Raw genomic sequence first — 23756 nt, forward strand, 5'->3', positions numbered from 1 at the left:
GAAACAAAGTTCAACTAAATTACTGTTGACACAAGAACAACCAGAGAGATTAGACAGAAGTCCAGAAACATACTAAACGGAAAATTTTGGTCAGTTATTTTGAAGTTTGAATAATCGAAACTTGTGTTTTGTTCAACAAAGGGTTGTAAGAAGTCAATTACATACTAAGAATATCCATGTGCGCAGTCAGCCAGATGAATCACTAAATTAAAGAAAGCTACTGAAGTGTATCTTCCGACAGAAAATATCAAAGATGTTTACTAGACTGTCTCATTGAGCCCTGTTACGAGACAATTGTATATATTATGCTACACGCCGCAGGTGCCATCAAAGAGTAGCTTAAATTGTATCATTCTGCTGAAAGATAAGGACATGAACATGTCCTTGCTCTACTGGCTCCCACCCAATATTTTGGAGAAGAAGATCTCTTTTTTAACTCAGTAAGAACCATTTTTAAGACTGTACATTCTCGTGTATCTTTACTGTAGTCCTACACATTTAGCAAGTTTCCAGTCAATGTACAGAGTCAGAAAAGTATAACGGAGCAGGATGATTGAAAAAGAAAATCAAGAGAAGGAAGAAATTGTAGAAAAAGAATGAACCTGTGTTGCTTTTCACTTTCCATTGAATATATTTACAGTAAAGAACCTTTAATCCAAGAAGGAAGCTAAAAAATGAAAGAAATTTAGATAAAGGAAAACATACAGCAGAAAGGGCTTTTCGTACAAGATTAAAGTTGTTAGGTTTTGGATACTAGTAATTCAATTTCCTTTCTTCTTGTATAGACTTAAAAATTCGAGCTGCAGATTCAGATGCTGACTTTGGGTTATGGGGCACAACCTTGATCACTTGAATTCGCTGCTCCGCATTGTTATCTTGAACTGGTTGATCTGAACCTTTTGCAGTTGGTGTGATAGGAAAAAGAGAAAGTGCATCCTTTTGCGCCCTCTCAGGAGGACTACTTGCAGTACTTCCTTGCATATCACTCCCTCTATCGGCCTGAAAAGTTCTGTCACAATCTGACATGACCGCGCTCTTCTGGCATGATATGTTGCATGTTTTTTTATGAGGCATAAATGGACTATTCTCCTTCTCACTTGACATAATTTGTGAAAACGGATTCATTTGCTCGATAGCGGAACTTGAAGCAGATGGTTTTATCACAGGCATGGAATAAGGTTGAATGCAGGACTGATCAAATATTGCAGGACCAGGAAAAATCCCAACACCTTGCTTGTGAGAAGTCTGTACACTATAAGGCACATTCGCAAAATCTCCACCAGTGGGAGATAGTGTAGCTGGCCGGGAACTACCATAAACTGGCACGATAATTCCTCCAGGCGGTGGACAAGGTCCTGTATAAGGTTTATAAACAAGTCCTTCAGAAGGTGACCTTATTGGAACTAACCACTGATATCCAGGAGGTGGTTGGTAGCACCGAGGTGATAATTTTGGATCGGATACAAAAGATCTCGATGTTGGTACTGGCCCTACATTTGATTTTTGAGCTGACAGCTGTGGTATATTCTTTTTATCATTATCTTTGGGGAGCGGAAGATAAGCATTATCTGCTGGATGCTCAAAATTGTTTGGTTTTGGAGAAATCTTTTGTTCAACAGCCACTACAGGAGGTTCAATAACATCATCACATGGCAAATTCTTCAAGGAAGAAAAATTGATAGAAGGTTGGTGGATATAGAAGTTGTCTTTGAACAAAATATCTGGTGATCGGGCTATCATTTTCTGTACCTGTAAAGATGATTAAATAAGTAAGTTCCTAAAAAATTTACACAAAAGAACTCCTTAACCCCCTTCTAATTATTGATTTTATTGAACTTGGTCCTTGATGGAAGATAGAGTTAGAAGAGCTTTCTGCCCTTCTATCAAAGCACACAGGTAGGACATCGAAAATGAAAGACTAAACTCATAACCCTTCATCTGAATCTTAAGCACTTTGTCTCTTCAAGCCAACAAAAGAAAAAGGCAATCTAACTGATAAAAGTGCAAAGTACCTTTGTCAGCCTGTGTAGCTCAAATAGTTGCATTGCAAAGATCCGTTGCTGGCTGAAAAACAGTGAAGTGCAAGTTAAATGGTAGATCACAGAAACGATATTGGAAGATGAAACAGGATAAGATCTGCCTATCATAAATAATCTGTTCACATTACAGAAAGCCATAATAGGGGCAACAACTATAACATAGTAATGATGGGATCTGTCCTGCAAATTAGACCTAGAGACTAAACTAACAAAGCTTGATCATATGGATAGTTACAATTTCGAGGTTCTTGTATACGTATGAACAATGGTTTATTCCAATTTGACTACTTTAGATTTCATCCACTTTTATAGGCCATAGTTTCCGAAGATAACTCCTCTATAAAGATGAAACGGATGAAATGGAGCGAAAACAAAAAGACATGATATGATATATGCATGACTCAGGTTGTGAGTATACAAATTCGAATCAGCACATATATTTGACTAACTCCTATGCCAAGCCACAAATTTTCAATTCTACTGTCGCAATGAGTTGGATATACATAAAAATCACCAGTGATAGAGACTTACTGTGCAATGGTTCGTCTTGCTTTCCAAAATAGTTCTTGACCTAATAATGCTATGACATTATCTGAAGACAATTTTTCTACTAATCTAGAGTTCAAGGACGAAGCTACTGAGATCCCTTCACTTCTGTCTGTACCTCCTACTACTGGAGGCCCTCTACTTAGGCCTTCAGGGCAGTCAGATGAGAATTTAACTCTCTTCGGACTCTGATGGTTGTCTCCGTGAGGCAGAAAGGAACACGACGGACCTTCCATTACGGAAGCACGTCTATTTGTCGTGGTATCTTCTTGCTTCACATATGTAACATCTTCTGCTGCCTTCCTTTTGTGCATAATCCAAGAGTCTTCATCAGATTCGGAATTAGAACCACTACATCTATTCAAATCACCAACCAGACCACATCTATTTTCTGGAGCACTTGATACAAGTGATTTGATATTTAGCTCACTGCGTCCTGGACTTGGAGCTTGACGCACCACTATCTTCTCTACAGTTGACAGATGAGGAGCAGGAAGTTTGGCACTATGCTCGCTCCACTTTAGTTGCATACTGCCTGTATCCTTCAATTGTTTTTCGAAAACGCCTTGATATTTCAAGGATGGTTTGGAGCTTGATATAGCCATTTTTTCTTTGTCCGCACTTTTATGGATGTTACCATGATATATAGGTTTCCCTGATGCGACGAACTTTGGACCAAAAAAATCATTTTCCCTTCCAAACTTGTTTGCAGAAGGGTTACTGTTGGAGTATGATAAACTGTGTGGCTGAATAGAATTAAACTGAGATGGACCATGCAAATTCCCTTTAAGACATAAAACTTGAGGATTCAGCGACTTCACTGGTTGTACATCAGGACGTCTCATTGTAAAGTTCGTCCCACCAGAAGAATACGGATGAAGTATCTCAACAAAATGAGAAGACTCAGATGAATTGTGGGAAAACAAACTCCTTTTATTGCAACCAACCTACAGGGTGTTCAAGAGGCTGTGTGAGCAGATTGAATGAAACAGCATAATGAACCTTCTTGGCCGTAACAGTCATAATGCGTCGAAAGCATTCAAGAAATTCCCATCTACTGCATAATCTATGAATCAAAAGTACAACTCTCTAATACCTTGAGTTGGCAATGAAGGGGATAAACAGATTCACTCAATCTGAAACAGGACGAGCAATAAGTAAACAAAAGGAATGCAAATAGATTGAAAATCCAAAGGTTTTGGATGATGAATAAAGTCATTATTGAATCACAGGAAAGATCTTAGTATATGCTTCTACGATCATTGTATCTTTACCTAGTTTACCTTCTTTTCCTAAGACCATATGAATTGCATAGATTACTTTTGTTCATCAATATTTTACCTTGTTTGACACATTTATGCATAATGCAATTGACTGAACTTCTAGTATTAGTCTGATATATCACAGTAATAGAAAAAACTTTATCTTTTGACTTCCTAAAAGGGCTGCAAGGTCTGTAATAGGAGCATCAAATTAGCTTTTAATTTATTCCAACAAATTATCATAATTCTACCAAATAACATACTAGCAACACTTAGAAGTCCCTCTATAGTTTATTAGTATAAGAAGAATACACTAAATTCAGTACTTACAAGACTAGAAGATGCTGTAGGAATAGAGTTTCCACCATTAGGCGGGAGAGGCAGCATTGACATTGTTCCAGGGGCAGGAGCAGAAGTAGAGGTTAACCTTTGAGGTGATCTGGACGACTGTTCACAAAGAGCCATTTTGTTCCTTGGAGGTGCTCTTGGACCTCCTTTATCTGCATCATTTATATGTAATCTAGGAAACAGAGGATCCATACCCCTCTCTTCATCTTTTCCTACCTTCATCCTTTCGTTTCTCAGGGCTTCAGCAACCCGAAGGGCGAAGCCACTATTGTCGCGAAGGACGCTTACTATAGGTCTCTAGATTAGTAACTGTCTGAAATTATAAACTACACAAAATTTGAGTACTCGTTTCCAGAGAGGAACCATTTCATTATTCACGAGACCGTTCCAGGTCCAAGAATGCTCACTAGTACAAACCCAAATTCTCTTCCACCAAAGCTATATCAAGTTGCAGAACAATTCCTCAAGTACCCACAACAATCAATCAGCCCACCTCAAAATATCGGTTCTTTTGACTGGAAATCAGTAGCAATGAGCAAGACCACATGAAATTACAATTCAAGAACGGATTTTTAAACGTCAAAATTCAATATTGATGCAAGAAAGAGAAACAAAACAGGCTGCTATAGAAGAAGCAAATTTTCCATTATCCAGAATGCAAGAACCTATTATGAAATGCTTTTGCAATGCCCTGTAAGGGAAATGAGTGTGGAAAATCAAGATAATCAGCAAACAGATATTATAAGATTGAATAAAGATAGTTTTAAGCAAGAGAAGAGCATCATATGGGAATCTTAGAAGAAGATCAGATCAAGAAATACATGAGAAGGAGAATAAAATGAGGACAATGTGGGGCCAAAAGGATGGATAAAATTACTGGAACTTCCACGAGTAAGGGACGTTAAAAGGCACAGAATATTACTACATAGTACGTAACATTAAATCCAACAAAACCAAAAAAAAAAAAAAAAAATGGTGGGGAGTGACTGAGTCGCTTTCCTTTTCTTTCTCTCTAAGGCAAAACAGCAACAGTTGCCGTAACAAATGTGTACGTGTTATTGAACCCCACATGTACGAAATTGTCCAATCTTTTTACGAAATATCTGGACAAAGATCTCACTTTAAAACAGGATATTGCATTATGCTGAGTGGAGTAAAAATTTACCCTAACCCGACGTATATGTTAAACTCATGATATTGCATGTTGAATCTCAAATTATTACTCCATGAACCTGAGTAACGCGAAAAAAAAAAAACAGCGTTGACTAATCAAATATATATATGGCATGTATTTTTGTTTCCACTATATAAGAGATTTTCCATTAGATTTTAATTCTTCAGGTTTTTAAAACTTTTTTTTTCAATTTTTAATATCCTTACTTTTTTGCTTAACTCGACTTTATTCTTAAAAAATGTGGAGTAACAAACTCTTCCATATTTGGTTGGAAGTAATTCATTATTTTAATTGTGGGTAGAATAACTGAAAATTGTCCGACATCCAAAATATAAAATCAAATGTGTAAGTCAATAAACTAATGTGTATACAAGTGCATTTCCAATTTAAGCTTCAAATACTTTGGATTCTCCTATTGAAAACCCTTGATTAATTTTATGTTCTACAATTTTTCTTTCTTATGCTATTTAAGCTTCAATGTTATATTTGTATTAATGTATACCTTAGCTTTCTCTAGTTTGAGTTGAAAAGGCAAAAGAAGAAGAATCTTTTTAATTTTTTACTGAGTGAGGGTTCGACCCCGGAACCAAGGGGTTTTTAGTGAAGGGAAAAATTAAAGACCAGCAATTTGAGGGCCAAATATTAAAGACCATCCCCGAATAAGGACAATCGTGCAAATTGCCCGATAACGTAAAGATGAACAAACCCATTAAGCCAACTGAATGTCTGAACGATTTCCAAAGCCTAAAAAAAGCTGGATCAAGTCCTTTTAAGGTGTTAGCCCAATTTCCAATTAGGTTGAAGCCCTTAAAAAGCCCAACTTCTTTGCAAATAAGAGCCCATGTAAACAGGTAACATTAGCATCTGTACGTGACCAAAAACTAGGTCACGGGTGATTTAGCTACCATTAGTTGTATTAATGGAGTAATAACTTGGACAGGCATTAGTTTTAGGTGTTATTCACTCTGTCAGCTCGTATTATGTATACTCGTCCCACCAATAGAGAGATTGCTTTGCTAATATTTCAAACCTAACATGTAATGCAACTCTTGTTTAGATGGGATGAATACATATTTTCGAAGTTAAAAAACATGTTCACATTTTTATGTTTATGTAATAGTATTACATTTTTATGCAAACTGTTATTAATTTGGCACCCTCGTTCGTCCCCTTCTCTAGTTCAATTGATGTAATCGTTTTCATGCAGTGTGTTAAGAGAGAGGAGGTATTTATTTTTAGGTGTGAAATGCAGAAAGGAATTGCAAGAAATTTGTTCGATAGTTTCTTCGGGTTAAATGACTAACTACGTACTTCTCACAAGCTAATTTCATTAAAGATAACCACAACAACATACCCAGTTGGATCCCACAACGTGAGGTCTGGAGAGGGTAAAGTGTACGCAGACCTTACCCCCACCTTAGAAGGTAGGGAAACTGTTTCCGAAAGACCCTCGGCTCAAAAGAAAACAAGGAAAACAAGGGAAAAGAGTCAGATACGGACAAGCAAATCAAAACCATGTGAAAATGAGAAATAGCAAGAGCAACGAAGTCATGATAAAATAACAAAGATAGACAAGACCAACACATAGAAGCAGGATAAAAATACTCCTAATACGAGAAAGGAAACCTCGCGGCCCCCCACTAGCCCTCTACCCTGATACTCGACCTCCACCCCCTCCTATCACCGGTAATGTCCTCGGTAAGCTGGAGTAACGCCATGTCCTGCCGAATCACCTCTCCCCAGGCCTTCTTTGGCCTACCCCTCCCTCTCTTCAGGCCCACCACAGTCATCCTTTCACACCTCCTCACTGGCACATCAGCGCATCTCCGCTGCACGTGGCCGAATATTAAAGATAATAGAGAGTTAGAGACCAAAATTAAAGTGCGTGATAAGTTTTTGGTAAACATAAAGGATGATTTTTTAAATCAGTTGCACTTTAAAAGATTATTTTGCAACAACTTAATTCAAACATAAGGACTTATTTTGTCGTTTTTCTAGGAGTGCCACACAGCTGGTGGAGCCACTCCCACGTACCATCAAGGAGTGGCCAGCTTTGGAATTTTAGGAAGGGCACAGGGTTAAATTTACCCTCAAAGTATGATTTATAATTTAAATTTATCTTCCGTTAAAGTTTGAGATTAACTTTGTCTTTTCTGTTAGGATACTTGTTATATTTATCCTTTAATGGATAAAAGTCCACATCACAGCAAAAAAAATAACTACATTGGATTCACATCAGATCCACGTAGGTAACTCATACCCAACCCAATAAACCCATAACTCGACCCGTATCCCCATCCCATAAATATTCTTTCAACCCTAGTTCATTTTTTTTCTTCAGAAAGAGGTAATACAACAACGATTAGATTAATTCGAGGAGAGAGAAAAAGGTGACTTAGAGTTCTTATTTTTTAGCACTAATTTTGTGTATATATCTCAAGGTTTCTGTATTTTATAGTTGAGTGAGATGCCTTTACCATCGGTATAGTCTCAAGCGAACAATTTTCATACTTAGAGAGCTTATCGAAAACATCTGACTGTAAAAAATATTATTTTAGTGGCCGCAACAATAGTTTCCCTCTGTAGAACTACTTATTTTTTGTTAGTGCTATTGAGCAAAGTGTGGTGAGTGACACACTTCTCTGTATTGGATGAAGTTAAATGTTGTTAAGATTGTTTTAAATTGGTTTCATCACGTGCATTGTGGACTAAGCTGATTTTTGTCTCATTGTTGGAATGCAAGTTGTATTCCCTCTCTTTCTGGAAAAAAAAAAAAAAACTAGGGTTGAAAGAATATTTATGGGATGGGGATACGGGTTATTGGTTTATTAGGTTGGGTATGAGTTGCCTACGTGGATCTGATGTGGATCCAATATGGCTATTTTTTTGTTATGATGTGAACTTCCATCCATTAAAGGATAAATATAACAAGTATTCTAACGGAGAGGACAAATTTGATCTCAAACTTTAATGAATCGGAGATCAAATTTAAATTATAAACTATACATGGAAGGTAAATTTGACCCTTTGTCCTTTTAGGAATACTATACTAGTAGAAGCAATGAACTAAAGCTCTAGTTTGTAGAGGCTTAATTAGGTTAGTTCTAGAAAGATGTTGGGAAAGTGACTGGACGAAAATCAATTCCACCCGGCCCCCAAGGCCACTACTGAAAGTGACATAGAGTTGCCTTTGTGCAATGCATGTACAGGAGATGCTTCTACAATCAAAGAACCCTCGTGAATTCAATTGCCAGTACGTGCATGGCCTTACCTGTGCCGACTTTCTAGCTAGTTAGGAAAGATTAAATTGAATACCAGTGTAATGGATCATGGGCCTAACTCAACTCTAAAAGCTAGTTCATGGAGGAGAGAATTGTCCAAATTCTTAGAAAGAGATCAAGTCCCCCATCCCTGACCGACGTGGGAGAATTCAAAAGATGCTGCTTTTGGAGGAATCTCTAAAGATGATCTACAAAAATGAATAATATTGGATTATTCAAGTAAGATAATACTTGCCTCAAGCCTTGCTGTTGAAGTATGGATAGTGGCGGTAGATCGAGAGATTTCATTAAGGAGATTCAACTTTTGTAAAAACAAATCATATCAGGCCTCTGTTTCAAGTTAAGGAGATTCAACTCTTGTATTTATTATGCATTTTATAATTTTAACTTGTAATATACATGTAATATAAATATAAATATAAATAAATATATTGAGCAAGGGGTATCACATGAACCCCCTTGCTTGAATGTGGTTCTTCCACGGACTATGGAGCATCAAGTAAGGGCTAAAATTAGCCAAAGAAATGAGATATGAAGAATTAGAAGTGGAACAGACTGCCTACTTGTTAAACTCATCAAAGAAGATGACATACAGTTTCACTCTCTACTATTATTGAAGATTACAAATATTTGTTTGAAGCCATCAAGGTGAATATCATTTACCCCTGGAGGGGAGCAATCAAATGTGCAGACTTTCTGACAAATGAAGGTCATAGATATGTAGAAATTTTGCTAATATCACTACTAAAAAATAGAAATTAGTGATAGACAAATCCTGTAGCTAAACTACAAAATCCGTTGCTAATTTTATTTACCAACAGATTATCACAAAATTTTTTTAATTACAAGCAACTTAGCGACGGAATAGCGATGAAATTCGTAGCTAATTCCAACTTTTTTTTTGTAATGTGAGAAGAGGCGATAAAGGGTATGGAGTTTTTGCTCTGACTGATTTCAACAATAGAGTATAGCTTATGAACAATTTTAATATTTTATTTAATAGTTTCCAATGTATCGAGATAGAGAGAGAGACTCCGGGATACAGGCACACAGCCCCAAAGAGTTGTTGATGATTGGGCCATTAAACTTAGACAATAATGCAATAAGGATATTTTTTCTGAGAATTCTCTCGCGGTAAAAAAAACAAACAGACGTATTGCTGAATAAGTACTAAAACTCCACTTCCTATCACGTTCTATTAGCAATATGAAATATAGAATATGACATTATGACATAAACATTAGCACATGCCATATTTGTACACAAATTAAGCGATCCCACGAGATCCTGACATATATGCGACGTGTTACGAAGACTCAGTATCAATGTCCGGGCTTCATGCATATGAACTTCAAGATTAGGTAAGATCAAACTCCCTAAAAGTGAGCAGAAGGCAGATCTAGAATGTTTTTCCTGGATTCACGTGCATATCGTAGCTTTTGTCCACGTCTATGTACATATATTAATTTTTTACTAATTAAATAACTATAAATATTGACTGTGAACTAAATTATTAATGCATATATATTAACTTAAGATGTTATGAAAATCCATACACTTCAAATCTTAAATCCAGCTTTTGGTCAATAGACAATAATAGAGCTTTTCCAATGTTCTGTATGCATGTAAGAAGCGCATATGCTGAAGCCTGAAAGAAAGGAACCAAAGACGTCCATGGCTAGAAAAGTGATGCTTAATCCTTGTGAGTACTCAAATATCTCTATTTTAATTTTCATTGCGTATTGCTTCTTAATATTTATTGAATTCCTACCCATCTTTGGGGACGTTATCAAGGCACCGATCAACACCAAAATGTCATAATTCTATCGTACTACCAAGAATTTGATCTTTCTTTTCTAGTTAGCAATTGCGTAGTCTTTCAAACGATTTGCAAGTGTAACAAATACTCGTTCTGGAGCATTAGCCTTACTCCTTAAATCCTTACGGCTTAGTCGTAGCTCATTCTAAACAAATTGTTTAACAATAGTTTAGATTATATTACTTATCATTTCTCCAAACAAAATATTAATCTTATTTCTTAATATCTACCAATTGGATTTAAAGTAAGACAAATCTATAAAGAAATATTCCCTCTGCCCCAATTTATGTGACAAAATTTCCTTTTTAATATGTTAAAAAAGGAAAGTCACTTTTCTATATTTAAAAATAATGTAACTTTATTAAATGATTTACAGTTACACATTTATCTAAGGATTGTTTCGGATCACAAATTACAAAAATCTTTCCTTCTTTATTTAACTCCGTACCTGATCAAATAATGCCACATAAATTGAGACGAAACAGATAATAGTCTACATTGAATTAGTTTACTAGAGCCTGTTTGGTTGGGCTTATTTTAAGCAGTTTATAAGATGCAAACAACTTATAAGTTGCTTTAAATAAGCTAAGTCAAATTGGCCTAATTATTTTTTTGAGTTTATTTTAAGCATAAAATAACTTTAAGCTGACTAGTCAAACATTCAAAAAAACTTAAAACAGCTTATAAGCAACTTATAAGTCACTCCAAACGGGCTCCTAGTACCATCCAACTCATGCATACCAACGTATCTGCTGATTTCAGACAATTCTCAGTATATTGAACAATAATATATAGCACTCGTTAGCTATCTACGTGGCAGATGAGATGGTTAAAATCACCAGCTCTGATTGATTTCCCATGTGATACAAGGCTATCTGATTGAGCGATCCACCAATATAAACCGTCCACGTGTAAACAAGGTTATTGACTTCACGTGTGGGTCGCAATAATAGAAAGTGCTTGGCAATGTGTGACCAGTAGTGAGAAAGTGAAGTGATATCATTGAAGCAGACAAATCTAGGACTAACAGAGCATTTACTTTTGATTTTGACATTAGCATTGCAAGAATGATGGGATGTGGATGGGACCAACTCTTTCAGTGGGCCGACTTGTTCAATTCTGCTCCAACATGAGTTTCGTCAACAGGCCCACTCATTTGTACGTTTGCCCTATTTTGTGCGGGAATTGCTTCTTTTGGGGTGGTCTTTAAATTTTGCTCCTCATATTTAAAATCTATTAATTTTGCCTTTCGGTTAAAATTTATCGGTTAGGTTTAAACTCTCACACAGTCAAAATTTTAAAAAAAAATTACAAGACAGAGTTTAAATTTCGCTATGCCCCCACCGACATATACTTGTGAAAGAATTACCAAAGTTATGCCGGACCCGGCATACTTATGCCTTATGGGCGGACTTGGCATAAGTATGTCGGGTCCGACATAACTTTGGTAATTCCTTCACAAGTTTATGCCCTGCCCATAAGGCATGAGTATGCCGAGTCCGGCATAAATTTGGTAATTTCTTAACAAGAGTATGCCGAATCCGGCATACACGCGACCCAAACCTTGCCTTGCAATTTTTTTTTTTAATTTATGCTTGAGCGAGAGTTCGAACTCAGAACCTCATGATTTCTGTGTGAACGCTCAGAGTTGCAATGCGAAGGGCAAAGATTAAAGACCAACAACAATATGAGGGGCATAATTTAAAGACCACAAATATGAGAGACAAAATTTAAAGACCACCCCAAAAGAAGGGCAATCCGCGCAAAAAAATTGTGCATGAACATGTACTGGAAGTTGGATTCTTCTGGCCAACAATATTTAAAGATGCTCGGGCATATGTTGCACAATGTGATAAATGTCAGAGAACAGGTAATATCACTAAGAGAGATGAAATGCCATTACAATCAATACAGGTATGTGAAATATTTGATGTTTGGGGAATAGATTTTATGGGTCCTTTTCCTTCTTCTCACTTTTAGACATATATCCTTGTAGCTGTGGATTATATATCAAGGTGGGTTGAAGCAATTCCTACTTAAAAAAATGATGCTCGTACAGTGTGTGATTTTCTTAGAAAAAATATTTTTACCAGATTCGGCACACTACGAATCATCATTAGTGATCAAGGGACTCATTTCATCAATAAGCAATTTTCTTTGTTGCTGTCAAAATATGGTGTGACTCATAAAACAGAAACACCGTATCATGCTCAAACTCAAGGGCAAGTTGAGGTATCCAACCGCGAATTAAAAAGAATACTTGAAAAGACGGCTGGAATCTTAAGAAAAGACTGGGCTTTAAAATTAGATGATGCTCTATGGGCATACCGAACGGCTTTCAAAACGCCAATCGAAACATCTCCGTATAGATTAGTCTTTGGAAAAGTTTGTCATTTACCTGTTGAATTAGAACACAAAGCTTTTTGGGCATTAAGAGCACTAAATTATGAATTAACCTCTGCTGGAAAAAATAGATTTCTTCAGATTAATGAATTATAAGAAATGAGGTTGGGAGCCTATGAAAATACGAGAATTTTTAAATAAAAAAATGGCATGACAATTTGATCCGACCAAAGAGTTTTAAAATTGGAGACTTGGTACTTCTTTATAATAGTAGGCTTAGGCTATTTTCAGGAAAACTAAAATCCTGGTGGACAGATCCCTACAATGTTACAAATGTCACTTCATATGGAGCTATTGAAATTCAACAGATCAATGGCAAAAACAAGTTTAAGGTAAATGGTCACAGGCTGAAATTATATTTTGGAGGACAATTTGAGGAACAATCATCGGTGAATCTGATTATGTCACGACCCATTTTTCTTAGGCCGTGCAGGCACTTACCTTCCCACCTCGGTAAGCAAACCCTCAACCCAACAATGAATAAATACACCAAAGAATGAATTTAAAATAGCAGAATAGAACAAATACGTAAGTCTCACGATATATCTATATATAAGTAGGAGAAAGTGCGGAAGACAATAAACACCCCCAAGGTGTAGTCTGAATAATACAAGAGCATCTAGGGAGAATAGTACAATCTGGAATACTAATACATAAATGTCTCTGTCTCTGAAATAAAGTAAGACATATGATAGGAAAGTCTTCAGGATCAGTGGACGCCATGCTCACCCTGGAAACTCGAGAGAAAGCCGAAATGTCGATCAGCCACGGGTCACAGAAGTGGATCCGACCTGGTACTCTGCATTCATAAAAGAATGTAGAAAGTGCAGGTTAGTACAAACAACAGTACTAGTATGCATCATCGGCCGACTAAGCATAGTTAACACAATTCAGAAGATAAAGCAGATAAGCAAGGAAACTAGCAAGTATAAGACAATATAATCACAACCGAGTATCCGTCATCGCCTATGTAAAGCATCTAAACCCAAATATGTCAGGTCTGAATATATCCGAACCAATCCAATCACCAAGCATCTCAATCAAGTCATAATGCAATGCAGTGCAATAATGGTATGAATGCAATGCAATGCCATGCAAATGAGGTGTACATATGTACTCCGGACGGAAATATCGGCGTCTCGGTAGCACAACCCAGCGTGACTCGCGAAGTCTAAGTGCCACCCGTCCCGGATCTTTGCCCAACAGACAGACGGGACCTCGGATCTTTGCCCACGGGGGGATTTTCACCGCCACCACCCTGGGGGACCCGCATAGTCCATGCACTAACAACGATTCTGGAATATCATTGGCATCGGCCATGCAACAATGATGCCAGAATAGATCATCGGACATCGGCCATCTCATAATCATTCAAGTAAAAGAGTCTGTCAAATATCAGTTTCACACAATCAATGATTCCGGAATTGAACCTCGGACATCGGCCTTCTCACAATCACTTAAGTAAAAGAGTTTATCAAATATCAGTTTCATACAATCAACGATTCTGGAATTGATCTTCGGACAACAGTCTTTTCACAATCACTCGAGTAAAAGAGTTTATCAAAATATAAGTATACTTCCATCAACGATACCGGATCATCACCGGGTATAGGACATGCATCATGAATGTGTGAGAATGTATGCAATGCATATATCAATCATCAACAATCATGTTCAATATCACAAGTACCGACAATGAGGTACGCCAATAATGTATCATATCACAATACAACAGTGGTATGCCAACAATGTATCAATATCATAAGTACCAACAGTGGGTACGCCAACAACACATCCAAGTACAAATACCAACAACGGGTATGTCAACTCTATCTCAATCAAGACAATAACACAGACTCTAATAACTACCAACTACTCATGGCATCAAACCATTACAATGGAACAATCAAAGCACACATAACGGGGTGGCTAGTCCCAACACACAATAGGGCCCAACCTAAGGCAATATCCAACCCGACTTCATACCCGAAGGTTCACATGCTGTCTCCAACATTATATTCTAAATATGTGCTTCGCTATATGAAGTCTCACCAAAGGTAAGCGATAACCTACATGGATTGCCGAACCGCGACACCAACAACTTATTCTTTTGCCTTGTCCTTCCGCTGAACCTCAGAACCAAAGTAGTCTAAGCATAATCTAATTCTATATTAGAAATCATGAAGAATGATACTAATATTGCTACTATTCCAATTAGGTCAATTCTAACCCTAGAAATTGGGGAAACGGACCCACAAGGGAAAAACGGGAAATTCGAGAGCAAAATATCATATTAAGTACTAGGTAATCATAACTCAACCACTAATTGTCGATTTATCTCAAGGATTAGCCTAATTTCTGATTTCAAGCAAAAACCCCAAATTGGGTATAAACCTAAGTCTCCAATTCTGAAATTCAACGCTAAAAGTGGAAGATATATGCTTAATAAGCTTAGGTTAGTCAATATTTAACATAAACATCACCAATTTATCATTAAAATTCTAGGGACAATGTTCTTCCAAAACGCTCTTTGAACTCCCATCACCATGAGTTTATTAAGGGAAAAAAGAGAATCTAACATGAGAATGGATTAAAGGAAGAATGAAGAAATGACTAAGATTTACCTCCAAGATTTTCCTTCAAATATCCTTAAGAGCAGTTTCTTCAAGCTCAAATATCGAAATGGAACATAATTAGGGTCTAAGGGTTTTTAACACTTCATTAACTTTACAAAAATGCCCGCCACCCGCGTCAGCAGCACTGGGACTGCCCTAGCAGTACCGCTTCAGCGGTCGAGGCCAAAATCCCCTTCACTGTTTCGGCGGCAGGGCTACCGCTCTAGCAGTGCCGCTGTTGCGGTGCTGGTGCCGCCAAAGCGGACACCAAACACCAGAAACTTAACCCAAGTTTCACCTTTCGATCCGATTTTCCAACTAATTCCCGAGGTCATCTGCTCGCATACCAAATACATAGTATCACATAAAAACGCGCTACGAACGCACCCGTGGCATCGAAATTTCCAATGGAGGTCTCGTTGACTGAGTCAACCTCCGATGCCTTAATCCCAAATTCTCCACCCAAGTCCCGGAATGCATCCAAGTGCATTGGAAACCGAACCAAATACACACACAAGTTCTAAACGACCATGTGGGCCTCTCGGAATCGACGAAATTTCGACAAAGGTTCGTTTTCCCAAAAGTCAACTTTGGGTCAATTATTTTTCACTTTAAGCCTATATTTTCACAAAAGTTACCCGAATCAGGTCTAGGCACCTCGGGAAGCGTGTCAGCGGTCCTCTCGGGTCAAAAGTGAGCTAATCAATACTCAGGAATGGGCGAGAATGCCTAAAAGACTATAACGACTAAACGGGTCGTTACAGATTAAATGATGAATCAAGAAGTCAATAAGCCGAGCTGACTACATTAAACTCAGAACTCCTATATCCAACCCGTTGCCATTGAGGGTGAAGCAATGGAACCTGATAAGTCCAATATAAATTTGCATCAATAAATTGCTTAACCAATTAATCTAGTTAATATCCAGGTTAGTGTACAATCGGAACATCTCATTAAGGCCTCTACAGAAACAGAGTCACCTACAAAGGAGTAATTCCATGGTGATCGGTATGCCTAAGTAACTGGTTGGTTAACCAATTTACTGTACAAGTTAATTATTGGCTCAGGCAATTTTTTGGTTTATATTAAACCAAGATCAAATAACTAATAACGTCTTGAATTAGTCAGTCTAATGTAGACATGTATGTTCAAAGTTACTTTTAAGCTTATAATATGGATGTATTTATTTTTGAATTATTTTAGTGTGTGTGTGTATATTTATATATATTAGTTAAAACATAAGTTTTTTTTCCAAAAAAAAAAAAAAAAACTTAGTTATCACAATAGTAAATATAAGGTGTGGACTGCAGTTTCTTTCAAGCTTTCTTCTGCGGTTGTAAATTTGAAAGCCAAAAATATTTTACTTTATTTATAAATATTAGATATGTATTTCTTTAAGCATGATCTTATTGTAGGTCTTTAATTTAAAAAAAAAAAGTTTTTTACATTATGTTCAGGATTATTTTCTTTCTGCCTTCACCAAATGATTTTCATGTCTATGATTTTGATTTTGTGAAAAAAAGAGCAATCGTCTTCAACTCAAGAAATCATTGGAATTGAGAAAAGTTATGATCACCAAACAGGAAAAATCACTCTATTAGCTAGAACTTGCTCTTAATGTTTTTCAATGCGAAATAATGGATGACACTTATTTTTGAAAAATGATATTAGGCCTTCTTTGATAGCCTATTTTAGCCTTTTCATTTTTACCCAAGCATACACATTTTCCCATTTAGAACCCATCTTTGAGCCATATGTTTTTTTCCTAAACACCATAATATTCTACATATATTTGTGTGTGTGTGTGTGTATACACACACACACACACACACACACAAAGATCTCCTAGTTCTTCCAGCTATAAATAAATGAGCAGAAACCAAAAAAGGGAAGAAAGTGAAGAGAGAGAGAGAGAGAGAGAGAGAGAGAGGGTTGAGAAAACGAAAATTGTGAATATGCACGTCTTTGAGAAATTGCAAAAGAGGGAGAAATTAAAATCAAGAAAAGTTTATCAAATGGAGAAAATATTGATTACAAAAAAAAAAAAAAAAAAAAAAAGAAAGAAAGAAAGAAAGAAAGAAAGAAAGAAAGAAAGAAAGAAAGAAAGAAAGAAAGAAGAGGTTATATATGCTGCAAGCTGGGGGAAGAAGAGTCACTATTAAAATATTCTTACCTTACCAGCCTGAAGCTTGACATTATAAGCCAATAAAAGTCCTAAGATGATTTCAGAAAACAGTGTTGAATCTTTATTAATGGAGATAAATATAAGGAGCAAGCCTATGGACAAGACTGTGATACTCAATGAATAAGTGATCATGAATTTATCAATTCTAAAAGATTCAAGGGAAAAAAGAGTGCAAGTTCTTTCTGATCAAAGCAGAATTCAGAAATCAGGAAAAATATTTGGTGAACTTAGAAAGGTTAGATTATATTTAGCATTATGAAAGAAATTTATTTCTGAATAATTTTTCTATCCTATAAAGATCATTGATTTTTAAATGTTTGAAAATTATCTTTTTCCTCGAGGACAAGCAAAAATTCAAGTATGGGGGAGTTTGATGGATATAAATTATTCAAGATATTTTGTATATAAAAATAAGTTTTTAAGTAAAACATGAATAAGTATATTCTATTCTCGCATATTTTCTGACAAATTCTACAGAAAGAAGAGTACTGCAGAAGAATAGAGAAGAAACAAATTGTCAAAGAAGTAAGCAAAGAATTCAATAGGTGCAACCACGAATTCATAAGTCATAACCGTGGAGTTTTACATGTGGGAATTACAAAAGAAAACATTGGGAGAAGTTGCATAATCCACGGGTGTAACCACCACTTTCATCCTCACACCTGTCAAGTGTTGAAATCCACTGGTGTGACCGCCACTTTCATACTCACACCCGTTGGCATCAAAAAAGAAGTTGTGCAATCCATGGGTGTGACCACTACTTTCATACTCACACCCGTTAAGTGTTGGAATCCACGGGTGTCACCACCACTTTCATACTCACACCCGTCAACTGTGGGCATCAAGAAAGAAGTTGCAAAATTCACGGATGCGACTACCATTGTCATACTCTCACCCGTCAAGTAAGGTCACGGATGTGAGCACTACTTCAAGGAATGCAGTCGTAGGGGGAGACACTACGTTTTCCTATAAATAGAAGCATCACTTTGCTTACAAATCATCCAATAATTTAGAAGACAAAGTGTTAATCTTGTTCTATTCTCTTTTTTTTCCCTTGTAGTAAAAATATTTCTCCAAGTCTTTCAATATTTCTAGTTTCTTAAATTCATATTTTCTCTTTTCTAACTCCATAATGAAGTAATCTCTTTTTGTTGGGATAGTTGAAGAAACTTGGTGTAATGTTATATTATCTTATTTTAGTTATTCCTCGTCTTGATATTATTTAAGTGTCATGCTTTGTGTTGGAATGATATGTTCTACTAATCATGATCGTTACTTAGTATAATTTGTGTTATGATTATAGTTATATTAATTTGTACTTCTAACGAGGGAAATTAATATACTATAATAATCGCATAAAATATATATGTAATAATAACTTTTAGTCATCTATTATTCCAAATCTTTGAACTTTCTTCTTTTAACCCTAATTCTCACGGAGGGGTTATTTTAAGTTAGTTCTTAGGTTTAAATCTTTCTCTTATTTCTTTCCATCCTAATTCTCACGGAGGGACAATCTCAAATAAGTTTATTATTTTGAGGGATCTCTATCTTATTTCTTTCAATTCTAATTCTCGCGGAGGGATTGTTTCAAATAAGTTTATTGATTTACGGACTAATCGCAAGAGGTCTTTTTTCCTCATAACACAAATCAAGTCTAGGAACTATTTCTACTGTTTTGTGGAATTTACTAAAAAAAGATTTTATTGTCATATATACACTAAGTGGATTCAACGACTCCCAACTCTTTCTTTTAAGATAACCTTTTGAAAGTTGTTTCTTTTCTTAAAGTAATTTACAAATTTAAGTCACCACTCTCCTTTCATCAATCTGATTCTCTCAAATAACAACAAAAATACTACAAGTCTGCAGCATAGATTTTTCAATCTCTGTGGGACGATATCTTAAACTATATTAGAATTTGACAGAGTACGAGTGAAATTTCCTATGCACTTTGGCCTCGTCAATTGGCTGGTTTTTTTCAACTCTACCCTTAGACAAAAATTGACAAGTTAAAATAACTTTAAATGATGATTGGAAAAGTCACATAGTAACTTGATATTATTGGATTTCAATCTCAAAAGGATTACTGCTCATACATGCTCTAATCAAGAGAAAAAGTAATTTATTTTTATTATATAGAGGTAATTTAGTAAACTTAACATTGCATTATTAATTTTTTAATATACGTGTTTTTTGTTAAGGTGACACTTATTGTGAGACGGAGAGAGTACCGTATAAAAACAACAATCAAATGAATAAAATAAGCAAATAACTGTAATATTGAAAATGCATCACTGGAATCCCATGCGCACCAGCTGCAAAATTTACAGACCCAACAAACTGACAAAAGCCTTGCCTTCTCCGAGAAAAACAATACATCTCTCGTCAACTATAATATTTAAAATTAATGTAACTTCGCTATATAGTATATTTTATCTTAATGAGATGATTTATAATAACATTATTATGTCTAAGACTTGTTTAGATCATATGTTTTAAAAGTGTTTATTTCTTTCATAAATCATGTGCTCAATCAAAGGTGCCGGTGTGCCACATAATAATGATTTTATACGTTTATCTCTTCTACTTCCTTTCTGTAGCTCTTATATAAGCATGTTTTCCAACCAACACATTGCAAACTGAGTATTGTAGCTGCTTAAGTTAGAACAAACAACAACTTGCAATTCTTTTACTTGGTAAATGTACATCTCTGCTTCATTTTCCCTCTGCTAATCTTTCATTTCTAAAAGCTTCTGATACCGTCTCTTTTTGTGATGTAATACAACAAGTAGACAAATTTTAGTAGCTAAAACTGACGTGAGCAATGTCTATTTTTGTATATTATCGCAGATATGATATGCATCTTAATAGCTGTTAGAGCCAATTCTACGTCGTCGTGCAGAGAACTTTGATTGTAACTACAGAGCTACATCCGCTGAGCTCTTTTCCAAAGTACATCCATTTTCTAGGCCTATACATTCTCCGGCTCACTTAACTGGTAGGTTTATTTGATGCCTTTTGGTATTCACCAAAGAAACATAAATCTTACTATTAACTTAATCTCAGCAAAGGCACTTATCGAATTTGGTACTTTTTCAGGCACTATATTAGTCAAGCTTAATGATGTCCAATTCGTACTGTTTTGCTCCGGTCAGTAGCAAAGCTAATGCTTTCAATTCAGTTCAGCACCAACTTGATACTGGAGATTCAAGCGCGTCGTTAACCATGAATCTTGAGGAATTTGGAGGTGCATTTGATCCAATAGACATCCTTTCTAGTTGGAAAATCTCCCAGCGCCAACAAGCTGCGACAAAATTGGCTGCGGACTCTGTTGCTGCTAAATCAGGATCAGGTCCAATCAAGAATTGTGCTAAAATGAGTTCTTCCTATAATTTTCCTCCACAGAACAACTATTATTTGCCCAATTACTTGGGTAATGATCAATTGGGAGCTTGTGGGGTAATGGCTGATTTTGGTTCAAATGGCCTAATCTCAAAGAGCAGATCCCCTGATTGTTTGCTCTCTACAACCAATACAAGCAACACCGACACATCCGTAGAAGATGATGGAATTTCCATGATTTTCACTGATGATTCCAAAAGTTTGTGGGATGTCAACACTGACAATGCAGTTTCATCCGGAGAATCTGCAATCGATGCCAATGATTGCAACAATATTCATTGCCCTGTTAATGATTTTGATGAGACTATCTCGCGTACTTCTTCATATCATCCACATAACAATCCGATAAGATGTTCGGAAGCAAGGCGTTACATGGCCAAGAGAAGCCATGATCAAGCTCTGCTCGAATCTGGTGAGAATTCTTAATATGGGCTTGATGCTCTAACGGCACACTTAATTTCTTAAATACACTGTAATCCCCTCCCACTATTATGTATAGTACAATTTAGGAGTCAGGAACTTTTATAGTTTTATTTGACCAATGATTCTTTGAATATTGTGCATTACCAACTAAGTACTTATTAACTATGGTTACTAATAAGTTAATACTTTTTTATGGATTCAAATACTAATTTTTTTCAAATCTTTGTTTGGATACCCACTCAAAATTAAGTCCAAAAGCCATTATTACTTAAAATAGAAAGGGGAGAGTATTGTCACGATAGTCTCCTCAAGCGTGGATCTGATCTTTTATGAGTCGAATGTACGTGTAAAGATATTGTTTGCTTTTGGATGCTGGTGAGATTTGAGTGCGAGACCTCTTACCTACTCTAATACATTGTTAAATTGTGTAACTATCTCATTTAAAACTTACGTTATTAAATAATACACTTTTAATTATTTAATTGTATTATGTCGCAGCAGATTCCTCCACGAAAGACTCCAACCTTATTTCGGAAAATGATCAACCCAAGTCCAAGAAATCCAGATCAGAATATAAGCTTCCAAGCTCATCAAACATCAATTTCCAACTAGTTGGCTCATCGGCATATTCAGTAGATGAGCCTGATTCAGAAGCAACTGCGCAAATGAAGGAGATGATTTATCGCGCTGCAGCATTCAGACCACTGACTACTGTTGACATGGAAGTGATCATGGAGAAGAAGCCAAAGAGGAAGAATGTAAGAATATCAACAGATCCACAGACAGCTGCAGCGAGACGAAGGAGGGAAAGGATAAGTGAAAGAATAAGGTTATTGCAGAAGCTGGTACCAGGAGGAACTAAGATGGACACTGCATCCATACTTGATGAGGCTGCTAACTATCTCAAGTTCTTGAGGACACAAGTCAAAGCTTTGGAAGACTTTGGCTATAAAATAGATCCAATTAATATTAGTACTAATAACTTTAGTTCTTTATCTTCAATACCTTTCAACTACCCATTTCCCATGCAACCCCAGTTTCCTCAACTAAACCAACCCAATCCATGACCCCAAGTGTTTGACATGTAAGGTTCCGGAAAGAGTTTAATTTATATACACTGTCAATATAATGCTTGTTTTTTGGCCCTTGGCAGTAAGTTGGAAAGAAGGAGGAGAGGCGTGGGGGGGGGGACGAGTTAGTTTTGATTGGATAGAAAGGTTACTGATTTTTTGGCTAAAAATAGGAAATTCTGTTGAGAAAGAAGCCCAGAGGCCAGATCTGTGATCTTGGCTTATAGCTTTGCCAACTTGGTCTTTTTTTTTTTTCAAGTGGACGGAGTTGAAAGTGATTTGAGTGTGTGTAAACAATCAACAAATACATCCAAGCTCATTGCTGGTAGGGCTATGATCTCATGAGATGGAAATAAAGGTATTGACTTTGGTTAGTCCGAAAAAAGAAAGATTATCTTGATTGTCTTAGCTGACTTTTTCACTAATAAAGATTGTTTAGTGTCAGACATTCTTTGCAGCCGCTACCTGATATTATTATTAAACGACTTTCATTTGGCTGGCAATTGTCATGATGTAGCCATGTAGGCCCACTTTTTTCGTTTTTATTTTTAGCAGTCAACGTCTATCGAGGAGGATCAATATTGTTCTGTTTTTGCGGTGTTGAAATTATTGAATCAGATAATGACCTGGAAATGGATGGAACCAGTTTTTGAAAGGCAATTTCAGGACTAGCCTCGGGGCGAGGCACTGACAAAATACCCCGGGGTTCTTGTTCGGGGCTTAATTCTTGTGAGGCTTACGTCCTAAGCGTCCGACTGTACGCCCTAAGCACGCCTAACTCTTAACGCTCGGGGCTCGCCTAACAGTTCTTACACAAATTATATGATAAATTCCTTAATTAAAATCGTTGACCCTCATAATTCTTTAACAAATGAATGATACTTAATAGTTTTTCATCTATATATAAATAAGAAGATTGGGCGTAACTCAAATAACAAGTCATAGTATTGCATATTTACTAATTGAGAACATCGTGAAGGTGAATACCACTTTATATTTCTTTTAAAAATACATAGCCGATTTGTACATTTCACTTGTCATGGGTCTTTTGTCCTATGTATCAAAATTATCATATTTTATTATTTCGCTAGTTGAAAGTAATTTTAATTTTATTCATGAAGGAGTTAAGTTTTAATTATAATACTGATAAAGTTTATTGATATAAAATGAAGAGTATGATAGTAAT

At 36.3% G+C, this 23756-nt stretch overlaps 2 protein-coding genes across 7 annotated transcripts; one reads left to right on the forward strand and one right to left on the reverse strand.

The window, feature by feature from the left end:
- Positions 1 to 364: 364 nt before the first annotated feature.
- Positions 365 to 5351, reverse strand: LOC132645730 (ELF3-like protein 2). 4 transcript variants are annotated; one of them, XR_009584169.1, is made up of 5 exons: positions 4178 to 5351; positions 2571 to 3532; positions 2013 to 2064; positions 603 to 1749; positions 365 to 490 (listed from the first exon to the last, which is right to left on the reverse strand). XR_009584169.1 is itself a non-coding variant. In XM_060362905.1 (5 exons), the coding sequence occupies exons 1-5, from the start codon at positions 4213 to 4215 to the stop codon at positions 754 to 756; spliced, it is 2088 nt and encodes a 695-aa protein (XP_060218888.1). In that variant the 5' UTR covers positions 4216 to 4365; the 3' UTR covers positions 537 to 753. The 4 variants fall into 4 exon arrangements, 3 of the variants coding, with proteins under 3 accessions (XP_060218888.1, XP_060218877.1, XP_060218898.1); XM_060362905.1 differs by lacking the exon at positions 365 to 490 and adding an exon at positions 3682 to 3721 and having other exon boundaries at positions 537 to 1749; positions 4178 to 4365; XM_060362894.1 differs by lacking the exon at positions 365 to 490 and having other exon boundaries at positions 537 to 1749.
- Positions 5352 to 20046: 14695 nt separating this feature from the next.
- On the forward strand, positions 20047 to 23016 carry LOC132645755 (transcription factor bHLH87-like). 3 transcript variants are annotated; one of them, XM_060362948.1, is made up of 4 exons: positions 20047 to 20377; positions 20526 to 20673; positions 20775 to 21489; positions 21999 to 23016. In XM_060362948.1, the coding sequence occupies exons 3-4, from the start codon at positions 20796 to 20798 to the stop codon at positions 22565 to 22567; spliced, it is 1263 nt and encodes a 420-aa protein (XP_060218931.1). In that variant the 5' UTR covers positions 20047 to 20377; positions 20526 to 20673; positions 20775 to 20795; the 3' UTR covers positions 22568 to 23016. The 3 variants fall into 3 exon arrangements, with proteins under 3 accessions (XP_060218931.1, XP_060218923.1, XP_060218940.1); XM_060362940.1 differs by having other exon boundaries at positions 20047 to 20371; XM_060362957.1 differs by having other exon boundaries at positions 20054 to 20371; positions 22002 to 23016.
- Positions 23017 to 23756: the final 740 nt, after the last annotated feature.

This window comes from Lycium barbarum, chromosome 1 (genome assembly GCF_019175385.1).
Source record: "Lycium barbarum isolate Lr01 chromosome 1, ASM1917538v2, whole genome shotgun sequence".
NCBI classification, from domain to species: domain Eukaryota; kingdom Viridiplantae; phylum Streptophyta; class Magnoliopsida; order Solanales; family Solanaceae; genus Lycium; species Lycium barbarum.

Bases quoted from the DNA above. Each gene is read 5' to 3' on its own strand.
- LOC132645730 (XM_060362894.1), bottom strand. From the start codon at position 4,417: ATGAAGGTAGGAAAAGATGAAGAGAGGGGTATGGATCCTCTGTTTCCT. The intron at 2,065-2,570 runs GTAAGTCTCTAT...ACTGTTTTTCAG, and splicing joins GCAAGACGAACCATTGCACA to CCAGCAACGGATCTTTGCAA. The intron at 1,750-2,012 runs GTACTTTGCACT...TCATCTTTACAG, and splicing joins AGCTACACAGGCTGACAAAG to GTACAGAAAATGATAGCCCG.
- LOC132645755 (XM_060362948.1), top strand. From the start codon at position 20,796: ATGATGTCCAATTCGTACTGTTTTGCTCCGGTCAGTAGCAAAGCTAAT. The intron at 21,490-21,998 runs GTGAGAATTCTT...ATTATGTCGCAG, and splicing joins TCAAGCTCTGCTCGAATCTG to CAGATTCCTCCACGAAAGAC.